At 38.9% G+C, this 27,922-nt stretch overlaps 1 protein-coding gene across 5 annotated transcripts in view; it reads right to left on the bottom strand.

Moving 5' to 3' along the window:
- The window catches only part of SCML2 (Scm polycomb group protein like 2), an 80,266-nt gene that overhangs the window by 35,831 nt on the left and 16,513 nt on the right, over positions 1 to 27,922 (bottom strand). For 2 of the 5 annotated variants that reach the window (XM_072136304.1, XM_072136305.1), the window contains exons 2-7: positions 24,909 to 25,178; positions 24,703 to 24,816; positions 21,980 to 22,050; positions 17,467 to 17,701; positions 15,483 to 15,571; positions 6,762 to 7,005 (exon numbers count right to left, since the gene is read on the bottom strand). In XM_072136304.1, coding sequence (XP_071992405.1) covers positions 6,762 to 7,005; positions 15,483 to 15,571; positions 17,467 to 17,701; positions 21,980 to 22,050; positions 24,703 to 24,730 — 667 coding nt within the window. In that variant the 5' untranslated portion in view covers positions 24,731 to 24,816; positions 24,909 to 25,178. Of the gene's footprint in view, positions 1 to 6,761; positions 7,006 to 15,482; positions 15,572 to 17,466; positions 17,702 to 21,979; positions 22,051 to 24,702; positions 24,817 to 24,908; positions 25,179 to 27,922 lie in introns of those variants that run through there. The other 3 variants (XM_072136306.1, XM_072136303.1, XM_072136307.1) reach the window with 2 other exon arrangements.

Genomic DNA, 27,922 nt, shown 5'->3' with positions numbered 1-27,922 from the left:
AGGTTGATTAGTCTTGTTTGGAACAGTGCAGAAATGTGTTTATGTACTGCAAGAAGCATGCAATTCAGCTTTCCCAAGGTCCTGAATGTCATAATGGTTTTTTCAGCAAAATCCTTCAACTCAGGGATTAAACAAGATATGTGCCTGCATCAGTGTAGCTACAGCATTCTTGAGGTATGTTTGGTTCATAATGCACGAAATCAAATTGTAGAGTTCCTTTAAGGATGAGTCTCCTTAAAGTCTTGCACTAAAGGGATCAAGTACTTTAATGGTGCGGTCACATGAAGTGCTATGCTTTGCGGTAAGGAATCACATGCGTTTTACTGGAAATGCTAATGAAAACAGGCTAGCCATACGTGAAAGCTGCAGCCTCAATTTTTTATACCTCTCAACATCATACATTTGTGTAGTAGTGCAGTGATTCAAGTCCTATTCAAGCAAACTTGGCAAAGCTGCAGCCTCTGCCTCAAGACAGACCATCAAAAAGACTAGCTGTAGAATATACAGTTGTTGTAGGTACAATCATAGTGTGTAGACATTGTATTCGCTTAATGGGTATATACAACCTCAAAATCCTCAAAAAAAAAACAAAAACAAAGAAACTATCTGTGATGTCATGATAGGATAATTTATAGGAAAATATGTACATGATGTGCATGACTAGTAACAAGAGACATCCAACACTTCCTATTGTCATTTATAGGCATGTTCCTATAGCGATTTTCATTAGATACACATGTTAATGACTGTATAACCATATATATTTATGAACAAGTGTTGCCCTGAGACGGTCATACATACTGTAGACCATACTGGCCATTATAGTCATCCACGCTGACCACACATATTACAGGACCAACGCTCTTTCAGGTATCTTCTCAGTCAAGCAATTTAAACTATTAAAGACCTGTCCCATAAATCAATAATAGGTTATTGGTGGGCGTGGAAACACCCTACACACCACTGGAATTTTTAGACAGTTGACAAGAGGATAAAGTGGACCGAACAATGTACATTATAAGCTTTAGACTATCTGCTCCCTCCTCACTTCGATATTCAATATTTTTCAATACATTTACTGATACCATCTAACCCTATTTAAAAGATGCAATATATTTAAGTATTACAATTAAAGTTTACAAATTTAGGGTAATGTAAAGTTCAAATTCACACTGGAAAGGCAGAATGATAGGAGGTTGTATAATGTTCAGAAGGGTCATGAGCAAAGCGCTCCAAGGCAGGATATTGGAAATTAATTCTAGAAATGAGTGCACTACAATAAATATGGATCCATTGGCAGGATGTCATTACTTGCCACTCTTATGTCTATGCTAACAGAATGCACTCAGAATGCCCTTTGTTTATCATCACTTTACCATCTTCAGGAAAACTACTTTTCTGATCTACAAGTCAAATGCTAATTGTCTCTGAAGTTATATGGTTCTAGGAGGTCAATGAGAAATCAAAGTAAATTCAATGTTCTGTTATTGTTATGCGCTACAATTAGTCTGTCCTCTACTTTGTGCATCTATAAGCATATATTCTAGAAATAAGTCAATTCTTACCATGAAGAACACATCTAAGTGGGGTGCTAAAGGTTGCCTACAGACACAACTCCATCACAGAAACAATAAAGTAGGATTTGTGTGTAAATGTCCTACCTTCTAAAATGTGTGTATCACTGCACATCAGATAGTCCTCAAAAGCTCACTCACACCAGGACCAAAACAGACAAAGCCCCCTGCTGCCGGGATCAGCCCTGAGCCCTCCCAGCAAATCGCCACTCATAGATCTGCATGTGCTACTGGATGGGAGGGGAGAAAGCCGGCAGTGGGGGAGGGAGGGAGGGAGAGAAGAAAGAGAATGAAAGAAAGAGGAAGAGAAACTGCTCAAGTCTTGTCATATTGTGTGCCAATCCCAGTGACAGTGATCATCAGTCACCTGCCCTGAAGCCTGCACCCAGGCCTGCGAGTTGGAGCAAAGGTTGTGTGGGGTCACTGGAGCTGCCTAGAGAACAACACAGAAGGGAGAAAGGGTAGTAATAGAGCGCACACTATCAGAGGAAACTGATGGGCTTACTTCTAATCACAAAACCAGAACAAAATGTATACCTTTATTCACTATCCATGAAAAACTTGAAATATGTGGACACTGTGTTCCTTGCATAAGTTGCTGAAAACCATCCGAGTCACCAAACACATTTTGTGAGAAAGGTTTAGTGTTACATACATTATACAGATGCACATTTAATTTGTCCTCCTTTTACCTGGTGCGTTCTATAAGCATCCAGAAGAACCCAGACTAAAAGAAACAGAACACAACTGCTGTAAATGTCATTGTGTTCATAAACGTTGGATGGGGAAATTAACAAATGACAGACTCAGTCAGATGCCCAACATTTGCATTGCCAGAAGGCATAACAACATGTACAATATTTCTCATTAAATGTACTCCTTTCTGACAAGAGAGGATATGATTTATGAATAGGCTACATAAGTAATGGGATGCATGGGAAAGAAAACATTATGTATAGGTCATCAACTTCAAGTTACTGACATAGAAGCTGCTCCAGTTTTCCTTGTTCAGACTGGTATGTCCATTTTACATCACTAAAAAACAGATAGTATTTACAGGACATCTACCATCAGGATAAAGGATGCAAAGCAGGCACACTTAGATGTTGGTGTGTGAACCCCTGGAAGGAACCAATCTTCCTTTAGCTTCTTAGGCCCTTATTTTTACGAAAAAAAACCCCTTTAAATTAAAATTATGCAAATGAGCCTGAGGGGCTTCAGGCTCAATAGTTGTGAAACGATTCTGAAGCCCCTCAGTCTAATTTGCATCAATGTTAGAGATTCGTTTTTATAAAAACAAGACCATAGGAAAGGAAAAGGCAGATCCTGCCAAAGGGGGAACACACTACTATGTCAGTGTTCTTGGTTTATAATCCTTCATCCTGGTGGTAATTTTCCTATAACCTACTATTAAAGTTGCTAGCTAGATCCCAGCAGTGTGATCAGGGCTATGGGGGAGATTTATCATGCTTCTACCCTAGTTTTTGGCATATAAGCACTGATAATGATGATAATAACAAGAGATTAGAGTGTGGGAACATGAGAGGCCAGGGAGGCAGGTCACAAGTGCTTTGAGGAAGTTTAGTAGTAAACAAGCTGTCTACCCAGCAGCATTAATGGATAATAAAGTGGAAATATACTGGTACATTTGTATTGTATTCATGTAAAAGTCTAAACATGGATGTTAAATCAATATAAAACAATAATGGAAGTAGCCAAATACATTTAAATTAATCTATAATGCAGAACACAACAACTTTAAAACCTCTTCATTATTCCAGGACACCTTCCACTCATAAGGTTTTTATAAAGTAGAGAGGACACTAGCCCCCATCTTTATTCACTATCCACTTATGAATACCACATTTTATTTAGTGCATTAATAATAAAAGAGAGCACAATATTTATGTGGAGAAAATGCATTTCATAGCAGATTCCAACTGTGTAGATAAGCTATATAATGGGTAATAAAAAGCACAAAATGCATTTATTGTGTGTTCTATATTATTAGTTTTGAGTTTCATTAGGAAGTCATATATAGTATGGTCTGCTATAAACAGTTTTCTCTACTCTTCTTTGGACACAAGAAGTGATCCCCCCTCCTGGGTCACAGAGGAAGTTGTATCCAATTACAATCATGTTGCAAACAAAACAAAGAAACAAATCCCATTCCATAATTACAGAAGATCCTAAAAACAGGAGACTACAATAGTGTGGAAGTGATAAGAGCACTTGTACTGTGGGAATGAAAGATCAGTGCTGACTAAGAAGAGGATATGTTCAGTGGGATCTTTACCCATCAAAGCCAGGAGAACACAGATACAGGTCACCCACACTCATTTCTCAGCATCTGTCATAACTCAATGTCTTACATTGTATAAGAGAAGGGTCAGACAGTAGTAGGTGTTCTCCTTAAGGAGAGATTGCCATTTAAGGCCACCTTAAAGGCGTGTGGAGACTTAAAGCCATAGATGCTCCACTAGGGAATTCTAGGAAGAATGCAAATAAGTTTTCCAAGGTGTTAAATGGAAAACAATCCCTCCTTTAGCTACCTTTAAAGGCAGCCCCCTTAACACCAAGTATGACCTACAAGAAGTCTAAAAACATGGTGTTGTCTATCTACCCATCTCCCATCTATTATCTATCCATCTATCTCTATTCTACTGTATCTATCTGTCAGTATTGTATAAGAGAAAACATCCGCTCTTGTATGACTCAAAATAAAACAGGTGGATTCTGCAAGTAATTGGGTGTGAAGTAGACAAAAACATAAACTAGGTGTAATGTCCAGAGGTATAATTAAATCTTCTTCAAATGAATATCATATTCACTGTACTACACTGCAATGACAGCCATTTACTCGTAATTTAGTGCCACCTGGTGGTGGAAGCATATGACAACATGCACATTTCTCTTCTATCAGACACATCCGATTACTAATAGCCATAATCAGGGACAGCAAACTGTGAACTTTTCCAGGGCCCATGTGTCCTAAAGGGGCCCCCTGCACATGCTCTTTTAAAATCGCCCTTGGTTGGATGCCCTGGTGAAGATGCTTATCATCTATCACCTATGTATATATCATCTATTCATCTAGTTACTTATCTCCTATAATTTGTCTATTTCCCATCTATATATCCGTCTGTATAAAAATTTATCAATCTTTTTGTCCATCTACCCATCTCCCATCTATTAACCATCCATCAATCATCTATCTCTCGTCTACTGTATCCATCAGTAAATAAATATATTTCTGCATCTATAAATTTATCATCTTTCTATAAATCTAGATCATCTTACATATTTATATTCCATCAACTATCTACCCATCATCTATCTATCTAGTATAAAATTCTCCTACAGTCCCATATTACAGATGGCCTTACCATATTACTGTTTGTAAACTACAAAGTGTTATTATTGTGCTAAAGGGAGCAATCTTAGTGAATGTGACGGTTCATAAATTAGTTCATATCCGGTGTATGAACCCCAAAATACACTGTATAATCATCCAAATTTTTAACACAGAGTAATCCCCATCACATATAAATTGTAACACATCCAAAAAGTCACAGATTATATCATAACATTGTGATTAGAGAAAAGGTATGTCACCATATGAGGGGAATCAGGTAAATTGCATCCTATGCTAACTTACCTATATTCACACCAGTATGTCCCAGCATCCCAATAGACTTGATAGGATGGAACTTACCCGATTCCCCTCACATAGTGAAATACCTTTTTTCTCGAATGACAATGGTATGATATAATCTGTGACTTTTTGGATATGTTACAATTTATATGTGATGGGGATTACTCTGTGTTAAAAATTTGGATGATTATACAGTGTATTTTGGGGTTTTTACACCGGATATGAACTTTCTGGCTAAAATATTTGTTTTTAGAACTTGTGGTAATAACTCCTTTTTTCTGGTGTTTTGATAATGTGATTTTCTGGAGTTCAAAATAATATAAACATATTGGGGGGGGGAGGGGGGGGTTGCAACATTTTGAGACCCAGCCCCTAAGAAAAGTGCTTTGGGATGCTTTTTGTACCAATTTCTTTTCAAATGGTAGTTTTTGTAAAAACATTGCTTTTAGGCGAGTGGATATCCAGTCCTGAAGGCTCGTTTTATGGGCTTCCCTATAACACTTTGTATCTTTTTTTAATGACACTAAAACAATGAAAAAAATGGTGCATCAGGTTACTTATAAATGTTTTCACCAACAGGATAGGAGAGTGGGTGTAAAGTTCCCCATAGACATTATGCTCACCCAATTTTTGTTGTGATACTGACAGGCATAGTTCCATTTAGAGAAAGAATCAATGGTGATCAGCTGTAACATGTGCCAGTAGGAGATGGCACCTCCACCATCACTATTACGGACTAGAAGAGGAAAAAAAGCAGATACACAGTGGTGTTGTGGTTTCAACTCTATTGTTTCTGATTCCTTCACTTTTTCTTCTATATTGCCACCTAGTGGTGTATTAGTAGAATACATCTACATTTTAGAGGCAGAATGCTTAGCCTGCATTTTGAATCATCATAAAAAAAGAGAGTGAAGTATGTTGAATGTATTGCATGTCTCATTGGTGAAGTACCATATTTTTTGGACCAGAAGACGCACTTTTTAGCAAGAAGAAATCTTGCTAAAAACTGCCTCTGTTTTATAGTCCGCTGCAATAGAAATAGGGGGACGCTCCGACATAGCACTTCACACAATCTCCCAGGGAGAAGAGCTCTTTCCCTCTCATAGCTACACCCCGGCTGTAACATTGGACTTGGAGTGATGTCAGAAGCATAACTTCATGCTGCCAGAGATGGGGCAGAGAAGAAGCAAAGGGCTGGGATAGGGCAAGAAAAAGAGGTGTGTGCGTTTCTGTTCATAGCAGGGCCCAGTGTGTGTAGTAGAGCCCAATCAGTTCCTATGTGTGTGTATAGCAGTGAATAGTATGTTCCTATTTCTGTGTATGTGTGTGTAGCAGAGCTGTGTATGTGTGAATGAATGAAGAACAGCTGTGTGTAAAATGTATGGATGTAGCAGTGCTGTGTGTAAGTGGAAAAAAGCACAATGTGAGTAGTAGCCTCATCTTAAATATTTACTACATAGAAAACATACAAAACTTTATTCACATTATCCATCTCAGGTTTTTTATGTAAAAGCATTCTTTGGAATACCTACCACTGTTTCCAGGAGGTTGTAAGGAATCTCCAGTTATGCTACACCACCCAACAGGAAATATATCACGAGAGTCAAACTTGCACCAATAGTCAAATGCTCCCCTCCATCCATCAAATGTAATAAATATTTCATCTCCCTTCACATCTCCCACAGTAGCCGGGCAGATGAGAAATGGATTCTTCTTGTCCACGGCTTCCAGTTTCATTCCAGTTTTAAATAAGTTCTGCAATGGTTTTTGAGGTTCCTATTGGAAAGAATTAACAAGATTTCTTTCACTTGAAAACAGAGGAAACAGTTTTTGCTTCATTTCTAATTCTCCAGAGAAATACAGTTCCCACCAGAGCATGTGCTTTTCCCATTAGCTAACAGCCCTTTGATTTTCGAACAGGCAAGAATATTTATTTCTTTAATGCGTTACTTCACTTAACAAAAATATAAATGCAACACTTCTGTTTTGCTGAGCTCAAAGGACTTTTTCTATAAAATATTTTTCACACATTTATCTAAGGGTTCATTCACACATCCGTTTTTCACGTCAGTGTGCTATCCACAATTTCCACAGATAACATACTAATCCTTAATTGTCTATATGGTAATTCACATGTACTTTTTTTTTTTTTTTATTGGTCTGTTGGAATAAAAGAAATTGCAGCATGCACTATTTTTCTAACATTTGCAGACCACAGACAGCCATAGAAGTCAATGGGTCTCAAGAAATAACGAACCATGATCCAGCATTGGTGAAAAATCTGTGCCTTGCTTTATTATTCAAATATGCATGTTCAGCATAAACATCCTGACATTTAGTCTATGCGTTTTAGGCAATACAATCACCCATTATCATGACTAGCTTCATGTGGTGAAGCCCGTTCCTTTTGTGCATCAGTGGAGCGGAGAAACACTACGAAATGGTAATTAGGTCACAGAGTATTTAATACAATGTAGCGTATTCTAAAATAGTATATATATATACATACAGGCAATCCCCGGGTTACATACAAGATAGGGTCTGTAGGTTTGTTCTTAAATTGAATTTCTATGTAAGTCGGAACTGTATATTTTATCACTGTAATCCCAGACAGAACTTTTTTTGGTCTCTGTGACAATTGTATTTTAAAAATGTTGGGTTGTCATAAGAACCAGGATTAACAATAAAGCTTCATTACAGACACATCTGATAACTGTTACAGCTGTTTATTGTAGCCTAGGACTAAAGTACAATAAATTACCAATATCCAGAGGTCGGTTTGTAACTAGGGGTCGTATGTAAGTTGAGTGTTCTTAAGGAGGGGACCATATATATATATATATATATATATATATATATATATATATATATATATATATATATATATATATATATATATACACACATATACACACACATATAGATACACACAACATTTGAAAAGTCCAGCAGCACCAAGATTGCCAAATAACTTTGTGGGTGCAAAACCCAATATCCTGGTCTTGACACACCAGACGAATATATCCAAGAAAAAAATGAGACTGCACTCCAAGGTAAATGTGAAAAAACGGATGGGAGCCTTATTAGCCCAAGTGCAACGTTTCAGACCCTGTTCAGGATCCTTTTTCAAGCCTAGCAGTGCAGTCTCATTTTTTTCTTGGATAGATATATATATATATATATATTATATATACTCATTTGCCATAGTTCTATACAAATGACTTTTACATATTTGCCAAATTCTGGCTATAAAGACAATAGATAATACACTTAAAAGCCTGTGGGCGGTACGAGAGGTGGAGGCGGAGCGGGATGAAACCATGTGGGAATCCCGGATCAGCTGATCTGAAATTGACAGCTACTGCGATCATGTGATATTGTAAAACATAGAAGATATCCTGAGCAATCGATGGATAGAAAACTCCGTTCTCCAGCTCCCGGACCCACTAGGCTGGAACACTACATTAGTTGTGCCCGAAAAAGAAGCAAAAAAGACTAAATCAAGTTGTGGATAAAACTAAAGTTTCTCTGGGAAATAAAACAATATGAGGTAAGTATTAAATATTCTAGAGTAGAGCCGGAATATTGTATAGGTATATGATAAAAGATAATTGTGAGCATGCCTTTCAATTTTCATTTATGGAAACTATTATTTTACAATACAGGCAGTACAAGATAGGTTCTGTAGGTTTGTTCTTAAGTTGAATTTGTAAGTAACGTGAAACTATATATTTTAGAATTGTAACCCCAGTCACAATTTTTTTTGGTTTCTATGACAATAAAATTTTAACAATGTTGGATTGTCATAAGAATCAGGAGTAACAATAAAGCTTAATTGCAGACATCTGTGATAACTGTTATAGCTGTTTATTGTAGCCCGGGGCTAAAGTACAGTAAATTACCAACATCCAGAGGGCCGTTTGTAACTAGGGGTCGTCTGTAAGTCAGGCATTCTTAAGCAGGGGACCACCTGTATATAATAATGAACCATTAATTCACGTTTTAAATTGAGGCCATGGAGTCAGTCCAAAATAGAGTAGGATAATAGGAGGGATTTTAATATCCTACAATTTTGTGTTTGGTTAATGTTTGGTTGTTGTCCCTGGAAATCAAGCTAGATAGTGTTTCTTGTTTGGATACATTCAGTTTGTGAAACAGATTGGTATCATGAATGTACAGTGCCCTCATCATTGTCTTTAAAGAAATGTCTTTTCACAGTAATATCACAGATAAACCAGTTAAATTAAGTACCAGAAAAGTGCATCTCATGTGGCAAAAAAATAAGCCCCTATAGGTCCACATTAAAAAAAAAATATATATATTATATATGTAGCCTGTACAATGTGACAATGCAAATCTGCTCTGGATGGCGCCTCCTTCCCTTCTATGCCAGTACAGCAGGATAATACCACATATGGGGTATCAGTGTACTCGGGAGAAATTGGGTATCAAACTTTGAGGAGCCTTTTTCCATTTAATCCATAGAAAATTTTTCACCCAAAATTAATGTACTGTCAAAAAATATTACAATTTGTAGACCACACCTCCTTTTTGTTTTTACCCCTATAAAACACCTAAAGGGTTAACAAACTTCTTAAACGTGGTTTTTCATACGTTGAGGAGTGTAGTTTCCATAATGGGGTAATTTACCAGACTAGCTATTATTTAGGCCTCTCACAGTCGATTAAAAGTTGAGCAGGTCCATCTAAATACAGATTTTGGAGATTTTCTGAAAAAAATGGCACCAAAATTCTGAACCTCATAACATTCTAGTAAAATATATGGAATCCTAAAAAATCATGCCAACATAAAGCAGACATTTGGGAAATGTAAGTTATGAATTTAGTTGGGAGCTATGACTATCTGCATCAAAAGTAGAGAATTTAGAAAAATAAGATTTTTATTCCATAACTAAACACAAAATATATCATCCAAATTTTAAAACTAATTTGAAGTACAATGTGTCACAAGAAAACAATCTCAAAATCCTCTGGATATCTTATAGCGTTCCAGAGCTATAACCACTTATAGTGACTCCCCATATTTGGGAGAAACAGGAGGAAAACAGGACACATTTGGAGGAAAAATATACAGGCAACGGATGCGTAATTTTAAGCTTGTATAAAACTATGAGTACTGCCACAGGTCATTAATATGAGCCCAGTTCTGCTGACACTTCTGATAAATCACGGGGGCTGTCCGTGAAAGAGCCGGCCAGGTGCCGTCCGTGAAAGGGTGGTGGGCACAAAGATCCATGACCGGCCCAGTGCAGGACGAAAACTAGCTGATCCATCTTTGGTAATGTGGTTAGTCATAAGGACAACCAAGCTGAAATCATGAGCAAGCGTTTGCAGTTTCCTTGCCACATACATCATAACGGACATTCCTTCTGTCTGTTTTCCACCCAACAAAGGGTATATGACAGCACAAGCTTATGTTTGTATGTATTTCTAAATTATTATGCAAATAATATTTTCTCATATTTTTCAAAATATTATTTATTTATTATTTTATATTATTTTATATTATTATTATTTATGTATTTTAAATAAACACTCTAAATGCATGGTCTAAACTATTATGCACAGCAGAGTTTTCAACCTTTTCATTTTTATTAAGAACAAAGTAATGGTCATTTGTGACCTTATAAGCATTAGCAGGTTGTTACAGACTGAAATCAAACGGTTTTCAAGTCAAACATTTTTTTCTAGGTGATGTTACATTTGCACATAGGACCCCTTCCTTGTTTGAAAAGGAGCTTCTGAACTCTCTGGTCCATTGAATCTGTCAGTTTTTGGATGGTTTCTGCTTCAATTGCTTTGCATGAGGACAGAAAACCCTCCCAGAGCTGTTGCTTAGATGTGAACTGCCTCTCGCCATCATAGACACTCCTTTTGATGATGCTACAGAGGTTCTCAGTGGGGTTGAGGTCAGGGGAGCATGGGGGCCACACCGTAAGTTTGTCCCCAAAGATGCTGCCAGAGATGCAGATGTGTTATTTGCAGCATGAGACGATGCATTATCATGCATGAAAATTATCTTGCTGCAGAATGCGGGGTTCTTCTTGAACCATGGCAGGAAGTACTGTTTGAGAAACTCCATGTATATTATGGAGTTGGTCTGTTCTTCAGGGATCCTAAAGGTGCCGACAATTCCAGCCCAAAACATTACTCAACCTCCTACTTGTTGGCGCTATGGCCTTGTTTGCATAGGGAAGAAAACTGTTTTGAAGTCACTCTTCATGTATTGTTTGGCCCACTGGAGCGGTTTCTGCTTGTGTGCAGTGGATAGAGGAGGTCAGCAGGATAGCTTAAGCACAGCTTCAAACCTCTGAAGGACCCTGCATCTTGTTGTTGGAGGCACCAGTAGCTTCGAAAATGTGTCTGCCGCTATGACAAGGCATCTTTGCAGCTGCTCTTTTAACCTGACGTACTTGCCTGTTGGAAAGAGTCCTCAATTTTCACTTATCAGCACGCAAACGTGTGTGCTATGAATCGGCATACATCTTAATTGTGTGATGATCACGGTGAAGTGTCTTAGCAATGTTGATTGTAGTCAGGCCCTCACCTAAACATTCCACCCATTGTTGCTCCTCCAAAGCAGACACATCTTTTATTTCCCATTTTGGTTTAAATTGTAGGCTGCTTAATAATGTGGGGCAGACTTCTTAAGTAGTCTTGACTTTAAATATAGTGTATATAAAATAAAAGATTGATCATCCTTGGTGTCAGTGGACTGGGCCCCTCATGATGGTACGAGGCTTCAGCGGTAGTTCATGCCGCCCTGCAAACTCAGCCACTGCGCGATCTGAAGATATACTGCGCATGCGCTAGCACTCCCACGAGCTTGGTGACATCAATGGCTCTTGGGAGCAAGAAAGGGAGAGGCTATTACGACGCACTATGGGGGTGCAATATAATGCTATTGCTCGAGCGCAGAGTGCCCTGTGTGACAAATACAGGTGTGCTGAGGAGTAATTAGTAAGAATTGTATTGAATGCAGCTGTGTGATTCCCAACTTCTGTTCTTAGTTTCTGTAAGGCTGCATTCACATGTTGCGTTTGCATTATGTTTAGAAATTTAACACAAATGCAGGTGTGCGGGGCTCAGTCCAATCGCATCTGCACTTCTATTGAAACACATACGACCAAAGTAGAACCCAAATGTTTTGTATTGTTTACATGCAAAACAACGGTTGCTCATTTCTAAATGCAACACAATGTCATAATGCAGCCTCACAATCTCCTTAAACATAAAGAGTAACATACACCTCCCAGGTGTGAACTGAACCTTAGGCTGTCTCTGTGGAAATGGGCCCACATGTCGGCCAGATCCCACAGGATGGGAGTCCTTGCATCATATTTCTGTATGATACAACGACTCCCTTCCTTTGCAGGAGTTGAAAAAATAAAGACAGGCACGTATTCCAGACTTAAAGGACACCTGTCATCAGGTCTTTGTCACTTGCCCTGTCAATACTACCTGTTGGAACAGCTCACAAGGATCCCTTCCCAGCCTTTATCTAGTTATTTCATACTTTATTCAGTGTAAAATCATCTATTTTTTATCATGTAAATGAAGCTGGTCACATGGTCAGAGGCAGTGATGTCACCCCTGTTCCCCCTCCCCTCGCCTCCCCCTGCTCATGTCTGTGTGTAATGTATAGTAAAGCATTGCTAGTGTGTGTGCTGCATCTGCTGACATGCTGCATCCTCCTAATATACAGGTGAGAGACACAGACATCAGCTACACACGAATCTGACATGTTCTGCTGTAACATGGCTGCCTGGAGCTGCTGTATCTCTCCTAAACACATACATACACACACACGCAGGCTGCAGGGGTGTGGCCCCCAGCACCAGGAAGCACATCATTGTACAGCCTCACACCATTATACAGGCTATAAGTCATGCACTGGGGGTGTGGCTGTGCCTCCCACTCATGAATAAGCTGGACAGCTTGAATATGCTAATGCTTCATTGGACATTTCACAGGTCATTTACATACAGCGATAGGACCTCATTGCTTAGGTTTACAGGCATGTTAAGGGACAATGAAGGGATAGAGGCAATGCTCTCTAATGGCAGTTTATGAAAATATATCTAGTTTAGGGGGGTTATTTTGCATGACGGGTTCTCTTTAAGATACTGTGTATACTCTCAGGAATAAGACAAGTTTTACAGCACAATTTCTGTACTGAAAAAATCCCCCTCAGCTTATACCCTTGTATTTAAATATAATAAACGCTTATGCTTACCCTCCAGCGCTCCCCGCAGTTAGTTTTCTCTGCATTGCTCCTCCCAGCAGAGTGGGCAAATGGACGTCAACACACACACACACACACACAAACAATGCCTGCTAACACACTATAACATCAGCAGGTGGCAACACTGTCGCATCAATGTTTGAGCGGGCAGAGGGCATTGCTGGAGCAACAGATGGCAAATATATAAAAGATTATTTTTAAGGAGGCCATGCTGGGTATTATATTATAATGGGGGCCATGCTGTGGACATTTTATTAGTGAAGGGAGGCTGTTGCTGGGCATAAAATTGCTGCATTTCCCACCCTAGTCTTATACTCAAGTCAATGGTCGACATTTACCAAAAATAGAGCAAACTGCACTATGTCAGTTTGCCTGTAGAGCAGGGTTGCACAACCCACGGCCTGCAGAGCCCCAGTTTGCCGCCCTTGCAGGGCCGGGAGTAGAGGTGGACAATGAACTACCCGCTCTATGGGTGCCACCACAGTGGTCAGCAGTATGATATAGACCAGTGATGGCTAACCTATGGCACTGGTGCCAGAGGTGGCACTCAGAGCCCTCTCTGTGGGCACTCAGGCCATCACCAGAGATGACTCCAGGTATCTTCCTGCAGTCCCAGGCAGCCCAGGACTTGCTGTGCACAGAGCTATTTTAAAGTGACAGCTCTACCTGGGACTATTTTCTGCTTTATTGGTGTCCTCAGGTGCTTGTATCAATGAAAACTGTGACAGAGAAGGGAGTATAAATCACAAATTAAATTTCTATGTTGGCACTTTGCAATAAATAAGTGGGTCTTTGTTGTAGTTTGGGCACTCGGTCTCTAAAAGGTTTGCCATCACTGATATAGACTGACATCACTGGACACAGGCAGCGATACTACCACTGCCTGCACCCCTAGTCCGACCCAGGCACCAACGTCCTTGTTTAGGGGTTTTCCCACAAAGCAAGTTAGGCCCCCTTTGGGTCTTTGGGGTTGGCTAGCACAAAGAATGACGTTATCCGCTTGCCAACGTCATTGTGAGCCGCCGGCATCGCCAGGGGACCTGAAGAGGAGCGGAAGAACACGAAGATGACCCGAAGAGGCACCGGAACATCAGAAGCAGAACAGGACCTACATGGAGGGGGGGGGGGGGGGGGAGTGGCACGTAAGAAAGGCGAGTACAGTGTTAATTGTTTTAGAGATTGGAGTATTAGCCGAGTTAGGGTTTTTAAACACAAATTTTGTGCTAAAAAAACTCGGCTTATACTCAAGTATATACGGTACTTTATACATTTAGTTGAACTCCAAGACCATCGTGCTCTGCTCATCTTATAATCCAATTCATTATTAGAATTTTATCTTAAAATACATATCCCCTATTTACAGGATAGGTAATTAATGTTTGATCACAGGCAGTTCAGACTCTTCATGCATTTTGTTAATTTCGTGGGGCAATTGAGAATAAATGTGTGAATTAAAGTTCCCCCTACTGTATATGCCATGCAGTCAGTTGTCCTGGAGGCTTTCTAGAAATGAATGCAGTGCAGGACAAAATATTGTAACCCACTGTGATTAGATGCCCACTCAGAACATGCCTGGTTCATAAAAGCAGGTAAAATGAAATATCCTGTTGCTAGACCCAATATGTATAAGTTCTCTAACTGTATGAATCTGAATGAAATAGTGCAGTATGACATACAGGGAAATAGTGGATAAATCTTTTGTACTCTATTTTTTTTTCTTACTCTGTGTTGCATTTAGTGCTAGTTGATACACATGTAAATATGTTTGGACACAACAATTTCCCATTAGTTTCACCTGCAGCTTTCATGGAAATGTATGGTTTATCAAAGGGATGGCCTTGCAGTATTGCTTGAAAAAAAATGCAAAGCCACAGTATTTTCTGTAAAACATCTTCACATTTGAATGTAATCCAAGTCTAAATTGGGGCAAGGAGAGAGATTCCAATTACATTACAAATATATAAAAGAGTGGAAAGTATTTATCCTACCTTTTTGAAGAACAGAGCTGGGGCCATTTCTGCACCATTTAGTGTTCTTAATAGGAACATTGGCCAGGACGAGGCATTCATCCGGAATCCTTTATAGGATAAAATAAAAATATCACTGCAAGAATTTAGCTAAACGAATTATTATTTTACGATTTATATTACAGTATGACAGTATTCCTTACAGCTATCTCCTGAAAGTGGGATTGTGTGAACAGTTTTTTTTTTCCATTATTTTGATCTTACATCCCGCTAGGAGACATGTTGCTGTCTGACACTTCTGAAAAGACTACTACCCTACTCAAACAGCTATAGAACTAGAAATACAGGCAATTACAGACACAGTTACAAATTGGATCTTTGTCTGTAGCTGGCACTCCGAATTATGTTTTTAACTATCGATATCTTTGCTTCTGTAGCCCACAGAACCACAAGTATTATATTCTCTTCTCTAACCTCTTGGCACTAATAGCGCTACACACCGTACTAGTACAACATGGAGCCAATGCCTATTCAGCTCTGGAGCGGAGCCGAACCGGAATCAGGAAGCGCAGTGATCTACTACTGACAGCCTGCAGGGGATTTTCGGGGGGTTCCGGTCAGTGCTATGGGGTATGAGCCAAGACCCCAGGGCTATCCATAATAAAAGAATGCAAGGTCCTATCTGTGACAAGACCCTACAGTCAGTGAGTGAGCCTATGAATCAGCGTAAGCTTACAGTACTAATACCATGCAATAGGTATTATAATAAACAACGATTGCTTGTTTATGTTCCATAGAGGGACAAGTAAAAAAAAAAAAAAAATTTTTTTTAAATGTAAATAGTTTTTAAATAAAAATTAAGTAACAAACTAAATGCCCCCAAAACCCTGTTACATATAGCAATTACATATAACCTAAAAAAAAGTGAAAAATCAACACACAAACCCCACAAATAAGGTATAACCGTGTCCGGAATTTACAATAAAACAAAATCACTGTTAAACCCGCACAATGAAAGGCGTAAAAATGTTTTAAAAACCCACCAAAATTTATGATTTTACCTTGATCAAAAATGCAATAAAAGAGGAACAAAAACTTAATACAAAAAAAAAGTTGGAAAATAGCGATGCAAAAAGTGTTCTGGCATAGAAGCCCTGATAAATGTACTCCATAGTTCTGTCTTTATGGAAATCAGTAGGGTTGAGCCCTCTCCATACAAGGTTGGTGCTTGCTGCATACTGCAGCAAACACCCACCGGTAGTAAAGAGTGCAGCTTTGCCACTGGCAGTAAAAAGTGTGTGGGCGCTGTCGTATTAGCTTAGATTGATGCTTCCCCATGTATGATATGTGTCAATAAAATCCTTATATATTGACACACTGTAGTATCATCAAGAAGACCCCTGTCCCTAGAATTGATATAAAAATAAACAGTAAAAATCATAAACACACTAGGTATCGCAGTGTCTCAAAATGTCCGATCTATCAAAATATAATAACGGTTATTCCCAGCGTTTAACCCTGTAATGGAAAATAACGGCCAAATGTGAAGATTTTTTTTTTTGTGAAGAAAATTTTAAAAACAAGGTCTAATACAGTTCTTTAAAAGTTCTACATTTTTGAATGAGAATAGTGAAAAATAAAAACACAAAATCAGAAAAGGGCCTCGGTTGGAAGGGGTTAAGGGAACGGGCAGACTAAATCTTCAGTGAATTACTAAACTAGAGATAATTCAATTTAGAGAAAAAAAAAACGTCTAAAATGAGACCTCATTACAGTGTACACACAAATATATGAATGAGCTGTGCAGAGATCCTTCTAATGATCTGTTTATACCTAGCCCTGTGGTTGGAGTTGATGGACCCTATTTACAATGATCTTATTTCCTTGCAACCATCAACTACTTTTCAGTGATAAGGAAGTGCTGACTAATATAAATGCAATTAAATGCATGGCTTTCATTTCAACCTCATACAGCAGATCACTTTTCATATACCACGCTTCTTACCCAAAGGAGGCTGCAGCATATCTCCCATTTTCTCACATGTACCAATTTGCTGGATGTCAGAGGAGTCCACCAACCTCCAGAAGTCATTTTTATCATCGCTCCCATCTAGTCGTAAACGCAAGCGAGCCCCTGAGATTCCCACAACAGTGGCTATACAAACGGAGGTAACATTTCGAGGGTCATGAGCTTCCACTTTCATGCCAATTTTAAATTCATTATTGGGTGGGTTCCTAGACTACAAAGAACATAATATAAAATCCTGGTTTACACAGCAACAAAACAGAAACAAGTTACTTGAAAACAGCATAAAACAGTGGCATTTCACCGACTGTCCAGTGGGATTACATGAGGCCAAATTCTGTATACGCACATGTAGGTTCCTTATATTCCCACTATCTATAACTTCAAATGGATTGCCCCCACCAAGTTATGTGTAAAGGTAGCATGTGGTGCCTCTTGGAATAGATCCAAGTCTCCTGATCGGCTGGTCCAGGCACCTGGGGGCTGCAAACAATGGACCTGTGTATTAGCAGCATGTGAGGTCCACTCAAGTGTAGATGAGAATATAAAATTTAGAAAAAAAAAAAGGAATGCCTGAGCCAGGAACGGGGATAAAATTAGGACCTGCTCCAAAATTTGTGGGTAGTTGGCTTATACACAGGGGCCTGAAAACCATAGCCATGAGAGCCCATTGAAATAGGTTTGTGTAGATGAGGCCGTACACAGCATCATATGGGTCAAGAACTATTTTTTCATGTACTCCACACATAAATGCTAAACATTTAGAATGTTATTTTTTTGGAAATGAATGGGAGATAAACTAAGAAAACAATATCACCAGAGCTCTGGAATTTGCACCACTTTGCTGTCTTATATGCTTTGAACCACGTTTTCTAAGAATTTGAGACACATTGTTAGGGGCTTTTGCAACTACAGTAGTAAAAAAGAATTGTAGTTTAACAGAGAGGGATATAGTGTGCCCTAAGTTGTGTTGATATACACCAAACTGAGGTGAAGCTTAGCCAACTAGGAAGTGCAAGTTAGTAACTAAATCAGATTTGTTTTTAATTCACCATAACTGCCTGGTTTAACTGTTCACTAACTTTTAGGAAGTGTAAATGAATCCACCCAATTGTGTTGTTCATTTTGATTCATTTCATGTCATTTCAGTGTTCCATTCCTCTGATATAAAATTCCAAATCTGTTGCAGAGAAGTATAGTTGAATAACAACATCTGCATGGAAGATCTGACCGGATCTATTATTACTAGTATGTTGAAGAGTTCAATGTTTGACCCTTACACCCCAGTAGTAACTTTTTGCTCCCCAACTTTATTTTTCATATTACAACTCTGCACTTTTTTCTGTGAGACAGCTTGTACTTCCTAGTAGCACTATGTAATATTTGAGGAGGCTGAAAAATTAACCAAAAAAGTGCAGTTGCGTCTTTTTATTTTGCTATGGGCTTTTATTTTAGGATTATTTTTACTATTTTGTTCTGATTGCACCATGTACCTCAATAATATTTTTCCATTATATTTATTGAAGCCTGCCACATTCATGTCTGAAATTATAAAGCCTGGGAGCCATTATTAGCCCCAGGTTTTCAATAATAGGAATGGCTTCCCCAACCACCACTTGGAAGAAATGTTCCAATAGTTCCTTTCAATAATGGGTAAATGCCTGTGAGCTTAGCTTTACCGGATCACAGACCGTAGCTGACAAGTATCTATTGTGCAAAAGAGTGGTGTGGCCCCAGAAGCATCTGCTCAGCTACTTTGGAGGTGCCATCTTTTACCCCTTAAGCCACCATGGCATTTCCCCAATATCACGGGCAGCAGTGCATAAAGACACCATGATTTTGTGGAACGTCATGGCTCCTGTTTGTCACCCTGAAGAAGCTAAGGTTGGTGAAACCCAGGGTCGAGCGAGCATGGGAAGCTGGTGTCCTATTTACTATTTTATAAGCACATTTTAACACTGTTTTTGTGAGTATAATTTTATAATTAAATGCTCATTTTAAGAACATACTATTTCTTTTAGTGGTCTACTGTGGTGAATGGTGGAACTGGAGGAAGAAAAAACCCACTAAGGATGTTCTGAAGAGTGGTCTATTCTTGGAGTTTTCTTCTTAGGTGATGGAATAGAAAATTACACCATGGAAAGCTAACTCGTGGAACGTTTCAGAAAGAGAAGTAGCTGATACATTTGGAGCTCCGGTTAGAGTATAAAAAGGTTTTTTATATCTCTTCTTTGAAAACTGAAGGGCGACTGAATCAAGGGTCCAATGTTTTCTGAGAGCAATATGTCAGGGGAGGAATAGAAGTCCCCCTCCTCAAGCGATTGGTCAGCTAATTTTTACACATTTTTAATTTTTTTCCATAAATTCAAAATCACTGAAATGTTTCAATTAACATGAAGTACAATGTGTCACTAAAAAAAAACAAATCTCAAAATCAACTTGATATAATAAAGTGTTCCAAAGTTATTACAATTTAAATTGACACGTCAGATTTGAAAAATGGGGCTGCGTCCATCATCAAAATAGGCTTAAGGGGTTAAACAGGCAGAGGTTGTCTCCTAAAGCTTAAATATTTATAAGAGGCCTTAAAGAGGACCTTTCACCACATCGCACATGTGTAGATTAGTATACCATCCGGTAGGGGCTGTTACACAGATTTAGGGGCACTTTGAATTTTCCTTCTAGCCCCCATGGTTACTGAGTTATTAGTCCCAATATCTGACCATTATAATCTGTGTTTGGTCAGAGAGGAGGAGCTGGGGGCATGTGTTATGCTAATCTTCTCTCATACTGTTCAACTGGTGTTAGGCAATTTCAGAGAAGCTACTGTGAATATTTAGCTGCGATTTGTTTCTATGTTCATCTAAAGGCTGTGTTCAAACACATTCCGCTAATATTCTCTTGACATTGCGTTTACATAATCACAAAGTTTCGAAATTGCGTTTACATTGCATGGACATTCCGTTTTCCTCACAAATGAGTTGTGAAAGCAAATGCAACGTTACCACAATCGCAATGTAAATGGAAACATAAAACGTAATGTTATGTTTTATGCAATGGCATTGCATTTATGTCGCATTTGCGTTTTACATGGCGTTTGCTTTCAGTTTAGATTCCATTAAGCACCATTCGCACTTATGCGCCGTTTGCGTCTCACTTAAGCAAAATTTGTTTCAGGTTACACTTACACAGCGTTTGCGTCACGTTTATGCTCACAAGCGGTTTCTTTACGATTACAATGCGTTTTCGTCATGCTTATGCTACATTTGTGTCATGTTTACACCGTGTGCGTCACGCTTACGCGGCGTTTGCTTTACCTTACACTTATGCAATGTTTACGTTTACGCTTATGATAAGTTTGTGTTATGTTTGCGATTACGTGTTGCTTACACAGCGTTTGCATCACAGTTACTCTTACGCTGTATTTGCATCATGTATATGTGGCGTTTGCAGCCCGGTTACAATTTTACGTTTGCAGCACGTTTGCGCTTATGCGGCGTTTGTGTCACGTATATGCTGTGTTTGTGTTTGCATTGCATTTACGTTGCATCTGCGTCACATTTGTGTCACGCTTATGCTTACGAGCCGTTTGCATTGCATTTACGCTAACGGGCCATTTGTGTCACGGTTACGCTTACGGGACGTTTGCGTCACGGTTACGCTTACGGGACGTTTGCGTCACGGTTTTTTCTTGCGTGGCTTTTGCCACTTTTCCGCTTACGTTGCATTGCGTTACTGGTTACATGGCTTTGCGGCACGCTTCTGCCTATGTGGCGTTTGTCTCATTTTTACATTTGCGTTTATGGCACATTTAAGCTTCTGCAGCACTTGAGGTGAGTTTGTGCATGTGCAGAATATCCGTTTATGTCAAATTTGCGCCGTGTTTAAGATTAAGTAAACAGCGCTTGCTTTTACGGCACATTTACACTTCCGTGCCATCACATTTGCGTTTACACTTACATGCCATTTGCATTGTGTTTACGCTTATGTGGTGTATACGTTGATGTCTTGTTTGCACTTACGTTTATATACCGTTTGCGTTTCCGTTTATATTGCATGCGTGCTTACAATGCGTGTAACACTGCATTTTTGTAAACACGCTGTAAACGCAACGTCAACAGAAAATTAGAATATGTGTGAACATAGCCTTAAGATGCACATAGAGAAATTACAGTATGAGAAAAGACCCCGCATCTTCTCCTCTCGGACCAAACACAGATTTTGGGATTAATGTCTCCGCAACCGTGGGGGCTAGAAGGAAAATTTTAAGTGCCCGTGAATCTGTGTAGCAGCCCCTACAGAATGTAAACTAATTTACATGTAAGTGGGATAGTGAAAGGTCCTCTTTAACTTTCACAACCCAGAGATTGTGGCAAGGAACAAAGAGTGCAGAAATTTAAAAGAAATTAATTATATGCAGCCTTTCCATTTGGTGCATCTCTAGTCTATATGGAAACAAAGGAGAATTTACGTCAATGAGAAAATAACGTACCTGTCTGAAATAGTTAAAAGGAGCAGCTACTGAACCAGTTTCCTTTAAGTATTCATCCCAGTTAAACAGTTCTGAAAAATAAAATAGAAATAGTCCAGTACATGAAGTATAAGGGATGTAATGTTCCGATTGCATTAGTCTTTAGTCCCATGACTGTTACAACTAGAGATTGCTTACAGCAGCCACAACGTTGCTTAACACGTTAGCGACCGAGGACGAACTATATCGTCCTCGTGCCGCAATGAGTGTATGGCGAGAGCTCACGAGCTGAGCTTTGTCCATACACAGCGGGTGAAGGCTGTATAATACAGCCAACACTCGCCTGTTACTGCTGCGGTCGGTGCTGGCACCGATCGTGGCAGTTAACCTGTTAAGTGCCGTGTTCAAACTCGACCGCGGCACCTAACTTACCGTTAAAATTCCCGCCGCCATCTTGGATGCAACGTCATCGAAGGGCGGCGGTCGGTTGCTATGGCAGCCTAGAGTTTCATTGAGACTCGTAGGCTTGCCATGTGCAATGATTTCTAATAGCCAGCAGGGGGCAGGCTATTGCAGGCTAGTATAGCAGTATATAGTATTAGCAATCGGACCCTGCAGGGTTAAATTACCCTGGAGGATCTAAAGTAATTGTAAAAAATTAAAAAAAATATGATAAAATAGTAAAAAAAAGTAAAAGTTTAAATCCCCCCCCTTAATAATAATAATCTTTATTTATATAAGGCGATAGACTGAGAAGAGAGAAGAGAGATAGGGAGGTGCAGCATTATTCAGAGCTTTGTGGATGAGGGTTATTATTTTAAAGTGAATACGGAAGGAGACGGGCAGCCAGTGCAGTGATTGGCACCAACTGGAGGCATCTGTGTGGCGTTTGGTCTGAAAAACTAGCCTGACTGCTGCATTAAGAATAGATTGTTGAGGAGAGAGTTTAGTGATTGGAAGACCAATTAGTAGGGAGTTACAGTAGTCTAGTCGAGAGTAAATAGGTGCAACAATTAGCATTTTAGAAGTTTCAAATGTCAGAAACAGTTGGATTCTGGAGATGTTTCTGAGATGCATCCGTCAAGAGCGAGCAAGAGATTGAATATATGGTGAAAAGGAGAGGTCAGAGTCCAGCACAACCCCAAGTCAGCGGGCCTGCTGCCTCGGTGCTATAGTGATCCCCAGACTGAGGTGGAGAGGTCAGGGTTAGGTAAGTTAGTAGATGGTGGAAAGACAAGAAGTTCAATCTTAGAAAGATTAAGTTTCAAGAATAGAGAGGACATGATGTTAGAGACAGCAGAGAGACATTCACTAGTGTTCTGAATTAAGGCAGGGGTGATGTTATGTATAGAAGTACTGTATATACTGGCGTATAAGACTACTTTTTAACCCCTTAAAATAATGGCTATAGTGGGGGGTCGTCTTATACGCCGGATATACGGGGGCCGCACTGTGTGAGGTTTTTTTTTCCCCCGTCAGCGCGCAGAGAGCCGCTTCCTGGGACCGCCGCGCATGCGCGGAAGTCCGCCTCTCACAGTCATTAGAAGAGGCTTAGTACGCGCTGACGGGGCGGCGCGCTGTATGCTAATGCAGCCACCCTGTCACAGCGGTCGGCGTCACAGGCGGCACTTACAGAAGCATGTCGGATCTTCATTAATATCGCAGCTTACAGTTATGATCACCAGGCACTTGCTCTCTTGTTTGTTTTGCAAAGTTTTAAGCAGACTTTTTTTCATTTGGGAGAGGGGTAGTCTTATACAGTGAGTATATACCAAATTCTATATTTTTAGGGCAGAAGTTGGGGGTCGTCTTATACGCCCACATATACGGTATATATAGAGAACTGATATAAATATAAATAAACAGCAAAAATCATAAACACATCCCAAAATGTCCGATCTATCAAAATATATTAGCGATTTTTACTGGCGTTTAACCCTGTAACGGAAATTGGCGCCCAAAGTCCAAAATGCCACTTTTTTGCCATTTTGAAAAATATAAAAAATTCTATAAAAACTGATTAAAAGCCCATACAGTCCTCAAAATGAAAGCATTAAAAACTTCATCAAAAGTCGCAAAAAATTACACCAACCACAGCTCCGTGCACTGAAGTATGAACAAGTGCCAGAAGACGGCAAAATGACTAATTTTTTTTGTACAAAAGGTTTTAATTTTTTTAAATGTATGAAAACATTATAAAACCTATACAAATTTGGTATCCTCGTGATCGTACCGAACCAAAGAATAAAATAGACGTGATTTGGGGCTCTCATTGAAAGCTGTAAAATCCACAAGAAAACGGTGCGAATGTGTTTTTTCATCATTTTCACTGCATTATGAATTTTTTACCCGATTCCCAGTACACGGCACGGAATAATAAATACTGTCACTATGAAGTGCAATTTGTTATGCAGAAAACAAGCCCAAACAGAGCTCTGTACATTGAAAAATAAAAAGTTGCAGATTTTTGAAGGTGGTGAGTGAAAAATGAAAATGCAAAAACGAAAAAGGGCAACGTCCCTAAGGGGTAAAGCCCAGTAAAGTGGAATGTCAGGCATGGGAGAAGCATGAGGGTAGTTAAGAAAAAGCATTATAAGAAATATATAATATAGGCAGGTTTATAGTACACGGCTTTAGAGCAATTCTGTTTCTTATGCCAGTTTTAATATATAAAACATAACAAAGCAACAGGCTGGGGTCAGTAACCTATAAAATAAGACAAACAGTGCAGATGAGAGATGTACCTTTTGTTCTTTTTGTTGTAGTCTTCATAGTGAATGATGCACATCAAACAAAGCTGTCTGGGAAGACTCAGTTTTATGCTTTAATAGCCCTCTCTTCTATCAAGTTGCAGCTTTCTATGGAAAAAAAAAAGCATTGTGTAATTAAAACTAAACATTATTAAGTCGTTACATGAGACATAAATCTCCAAAGCACTACTCCAGCTTACTTTATTACATGCATCCTGTTTCCTTCTCTTTTTTGTCAGTCTAGTAAACACTCCATGTGGCAGATTTTTATTTTATTTGCTTTAACACAAGCCATTGATCTACTTTACACTCTGAATGTAGCCACAAATCCCCTGTGCATTAGGACTCTGTCCTGGCACTGGAGCATTGACATTTCCTGGGAAATCTTCTTTCACGCTTAGGTGACATTGGTCTTGTTTCTAAAATTACCGAACAACACATGGCTGTGACTGAAATTCAGGGGCTGTAACCTAAACAAAAGAAAAAATCTTACATGGTCACATATTTCTACATGTCACCATTTAACAGCAAGCTAAACATATCTGTAACAGCAATGAGAGTGACTGATACATTATGGCTTAACCATATTGTATTGCTGCATAATATTGTGCATTCTACTGGGGTTTATTTTCTCATTTATGCTCAACAAGGGGGTTAGTGCCCCACGGAAGCCCTAAATAACGTTCATTGGCAATATCTTCTGAGGCGTCAGTGTGTATTGTGAGCCTGAGTGAATTCTACAACCTCACTTTGCATCATATGGTTTCCACAACAGATGGACCACAGACTACAGCTGCATCTTTCCATGTTGGTGTCGAATTAGACAGCTGCAGAGAAGCTTTACAGCATAATGGAAATCAGCCATGATGAGCTTCTTTTGTTGCTTACCCTTGTGTGCTTACATCGCCCAACAGTATAAATACACTAAGCAACACACATCCTGTATGAATGTCTATTAAAGTCCATAAAACACAAATTTTAAAACATCAGGGATTATTACACGGAGATCATGCATCTTCTATCTCTTGTATAAACAAGCAGTCATTTGACCCCTTCCTTCTGCATTGGTTAAATTGCAAGTACTAAAGCTCCAAGCACAACTTGCGCCTTTATCATAACATGAGCAAAATGTTTCTATTCACGGTTACATGTTTAACCCCTTAATGACTTGGCCCTTTTTAGTTTTCACACTTCCCACCTTCAAAAATCTATAACTTTTTTATTTTTCCACATTAAGAGCTGTGCGATGGCTTATTTTTTATGTAACAAATTGCACTTCATATTAATGGTATTGAATATTACATGTCGTGTACTGGAAAGCAGGAAAAAAAATTCCAAATGCAGTGAAAATGGTGAAAACCGCATTTGCTATTCTCGTGGGCTTGAATTTTACAGCTTTTACTGTGCGCCACAAATGACATGTCTACTTTATTCTTTGGGTCGGTGCGATCACAAGATAACAAATTTGTATAGGTTTTATAATGTTTCCATACATTTACAAAAATTAAAACCTCCTGTACAATTTTGTTTTTAAATTTTGCCATCTTCTGCCACCAATAACTTTTTCATACTTAGGACTGTGCGATCTTTTGATCACTTTTTATTGATTGTTTTTATATATTTTATTTATTAGCAAAAAAGTGCCATTTTCAAATTGGGCGCTATTTTCCGCTACGGGGTAAAACGCAGTGAAAAGGCGTTATTATATTTTAATAAATCTGGCATTTTTGGACACCTAAATGTGTTTATGATTTTTATTTATAAATGTTTATATCAGTTCTAGGGAAAGGGGGCGATTTGAATTTTTAGTTTTTTTTATTATAATTTTTTTAAACTTTTTATTAATTTTTACTTTTACTATTCTTCAGACTCCCTAGGGTAATTTAACCCTAGGTTTTCTGTACGATCCTATCATATACTGCCATACTACAGTATGGCAGTATATGGGAATTTACTCCTCATTCATTACAATGTGCTGATAGCACATCACAGCCCGATACCAGCACCAGGGAGACCAGGTTTCTCGAAATCTTTTTCTGACACGCCGCCGTAGAAAAGTGTCACGTCAGAAGATGTACAGTTAATGACCGCGTAAAAAGCCGATTGGGAGGTCATTAAGGGGTTAAAAGAGTTTTCATAGGTCCTTGGGTGATATTGGGTATAGAACAAAATTAGTGTTTGTGATTTATGCTGATAAGCACAGAGTAGGTCATGCAGTGTATACTGTCAGCTATTGGTCCTACAACATAAATGCCTGTCTATACTATTAGGGCATTTTATTTGTGACGTTTAAACATATAACCATGAATAGAAGCAGTTTGATCATGTTATGATAAACAAGTTATGCTGGGTACTGTAGTACTATCAGTTTAACTCATGCGGAAGGATGAGAGCACATGAGCACTAGTATATTCAGTGGATAGAAACACCAAGATGCAAGCTTGAGTCCCGAAACATAGCACAGGCTTCTAACAACTCGCTTGCATGTCAAGAGCCCAATCCAGTCCTACCACTAAGCTCTCCGAATCACTGATGTCTTAAAATTTGTTATGGCTGAAATGGACATTCATACAGGATTTGTGTTATATACAGTATATTTACACTGTGTGATGATACAAGAATACAAGAAAAGAACCAAGCAAATCGATATTGGACCAATAGGGGAGTTAACCCAGAACCTTCATGAGTTTAATGCTGCTTTAAAGGGATAACCACATATAAGATCAGCACAGACAATTGTATACTTAAAGCATACCAATCAGTATTAAAAAAAACAGTGTAACCAGCGGATGTTATATTGAAGTTGGAGCTGAACAGATTAATGTGACTACTGAAAGAGTACATGCCAATTTGTCTAATAATAATTTCAAATGTTTCTCCTTCTCCATACAATGGAAATGACATACAAACCATGCTCAATGTGACATTCCATTAAAATCTATAACTAGCTGTTTCATACCTGATACAAATACTAGGAAACAAGTCAACGCTAATGAATTAAGAGATTTATTTGACAGGACTTTCCTCCTGACAATACTGTACAATGCATATAAGGACAATGTTGCAATCACATTTTCTCAACACAGCTTTGCGCAGGGTTTGTAGCATAAAAACGAAGTAAAAATAGTGTGGAAAAAAGTACTGATAAACATAAAAAATGAGAAACATAGGAAAGCGGAAAAGAGGGACTCCCTGGATAGCAGCAAGTATTATA

The sequence above is a fragment of the Engystomops pustulosus genome, chromosome 2 (genome assembly GCF_040894005.1).
Source record: "Engystomops pustulosus chromosome 2, aEngPut4.maternal, whole genome shotgun sequence".
Classification (NCBI taxonomy): Eukaryota; Metazoa; Chordata; class Amphibia; order Anura; family Leptodactylidae; genus Engystomops; species Engystomops pustulosus.
Note: the sequence above shows the minus strand (reverse complement) of the source record. Positions and strands in the feature narration are given on the sequence as shown.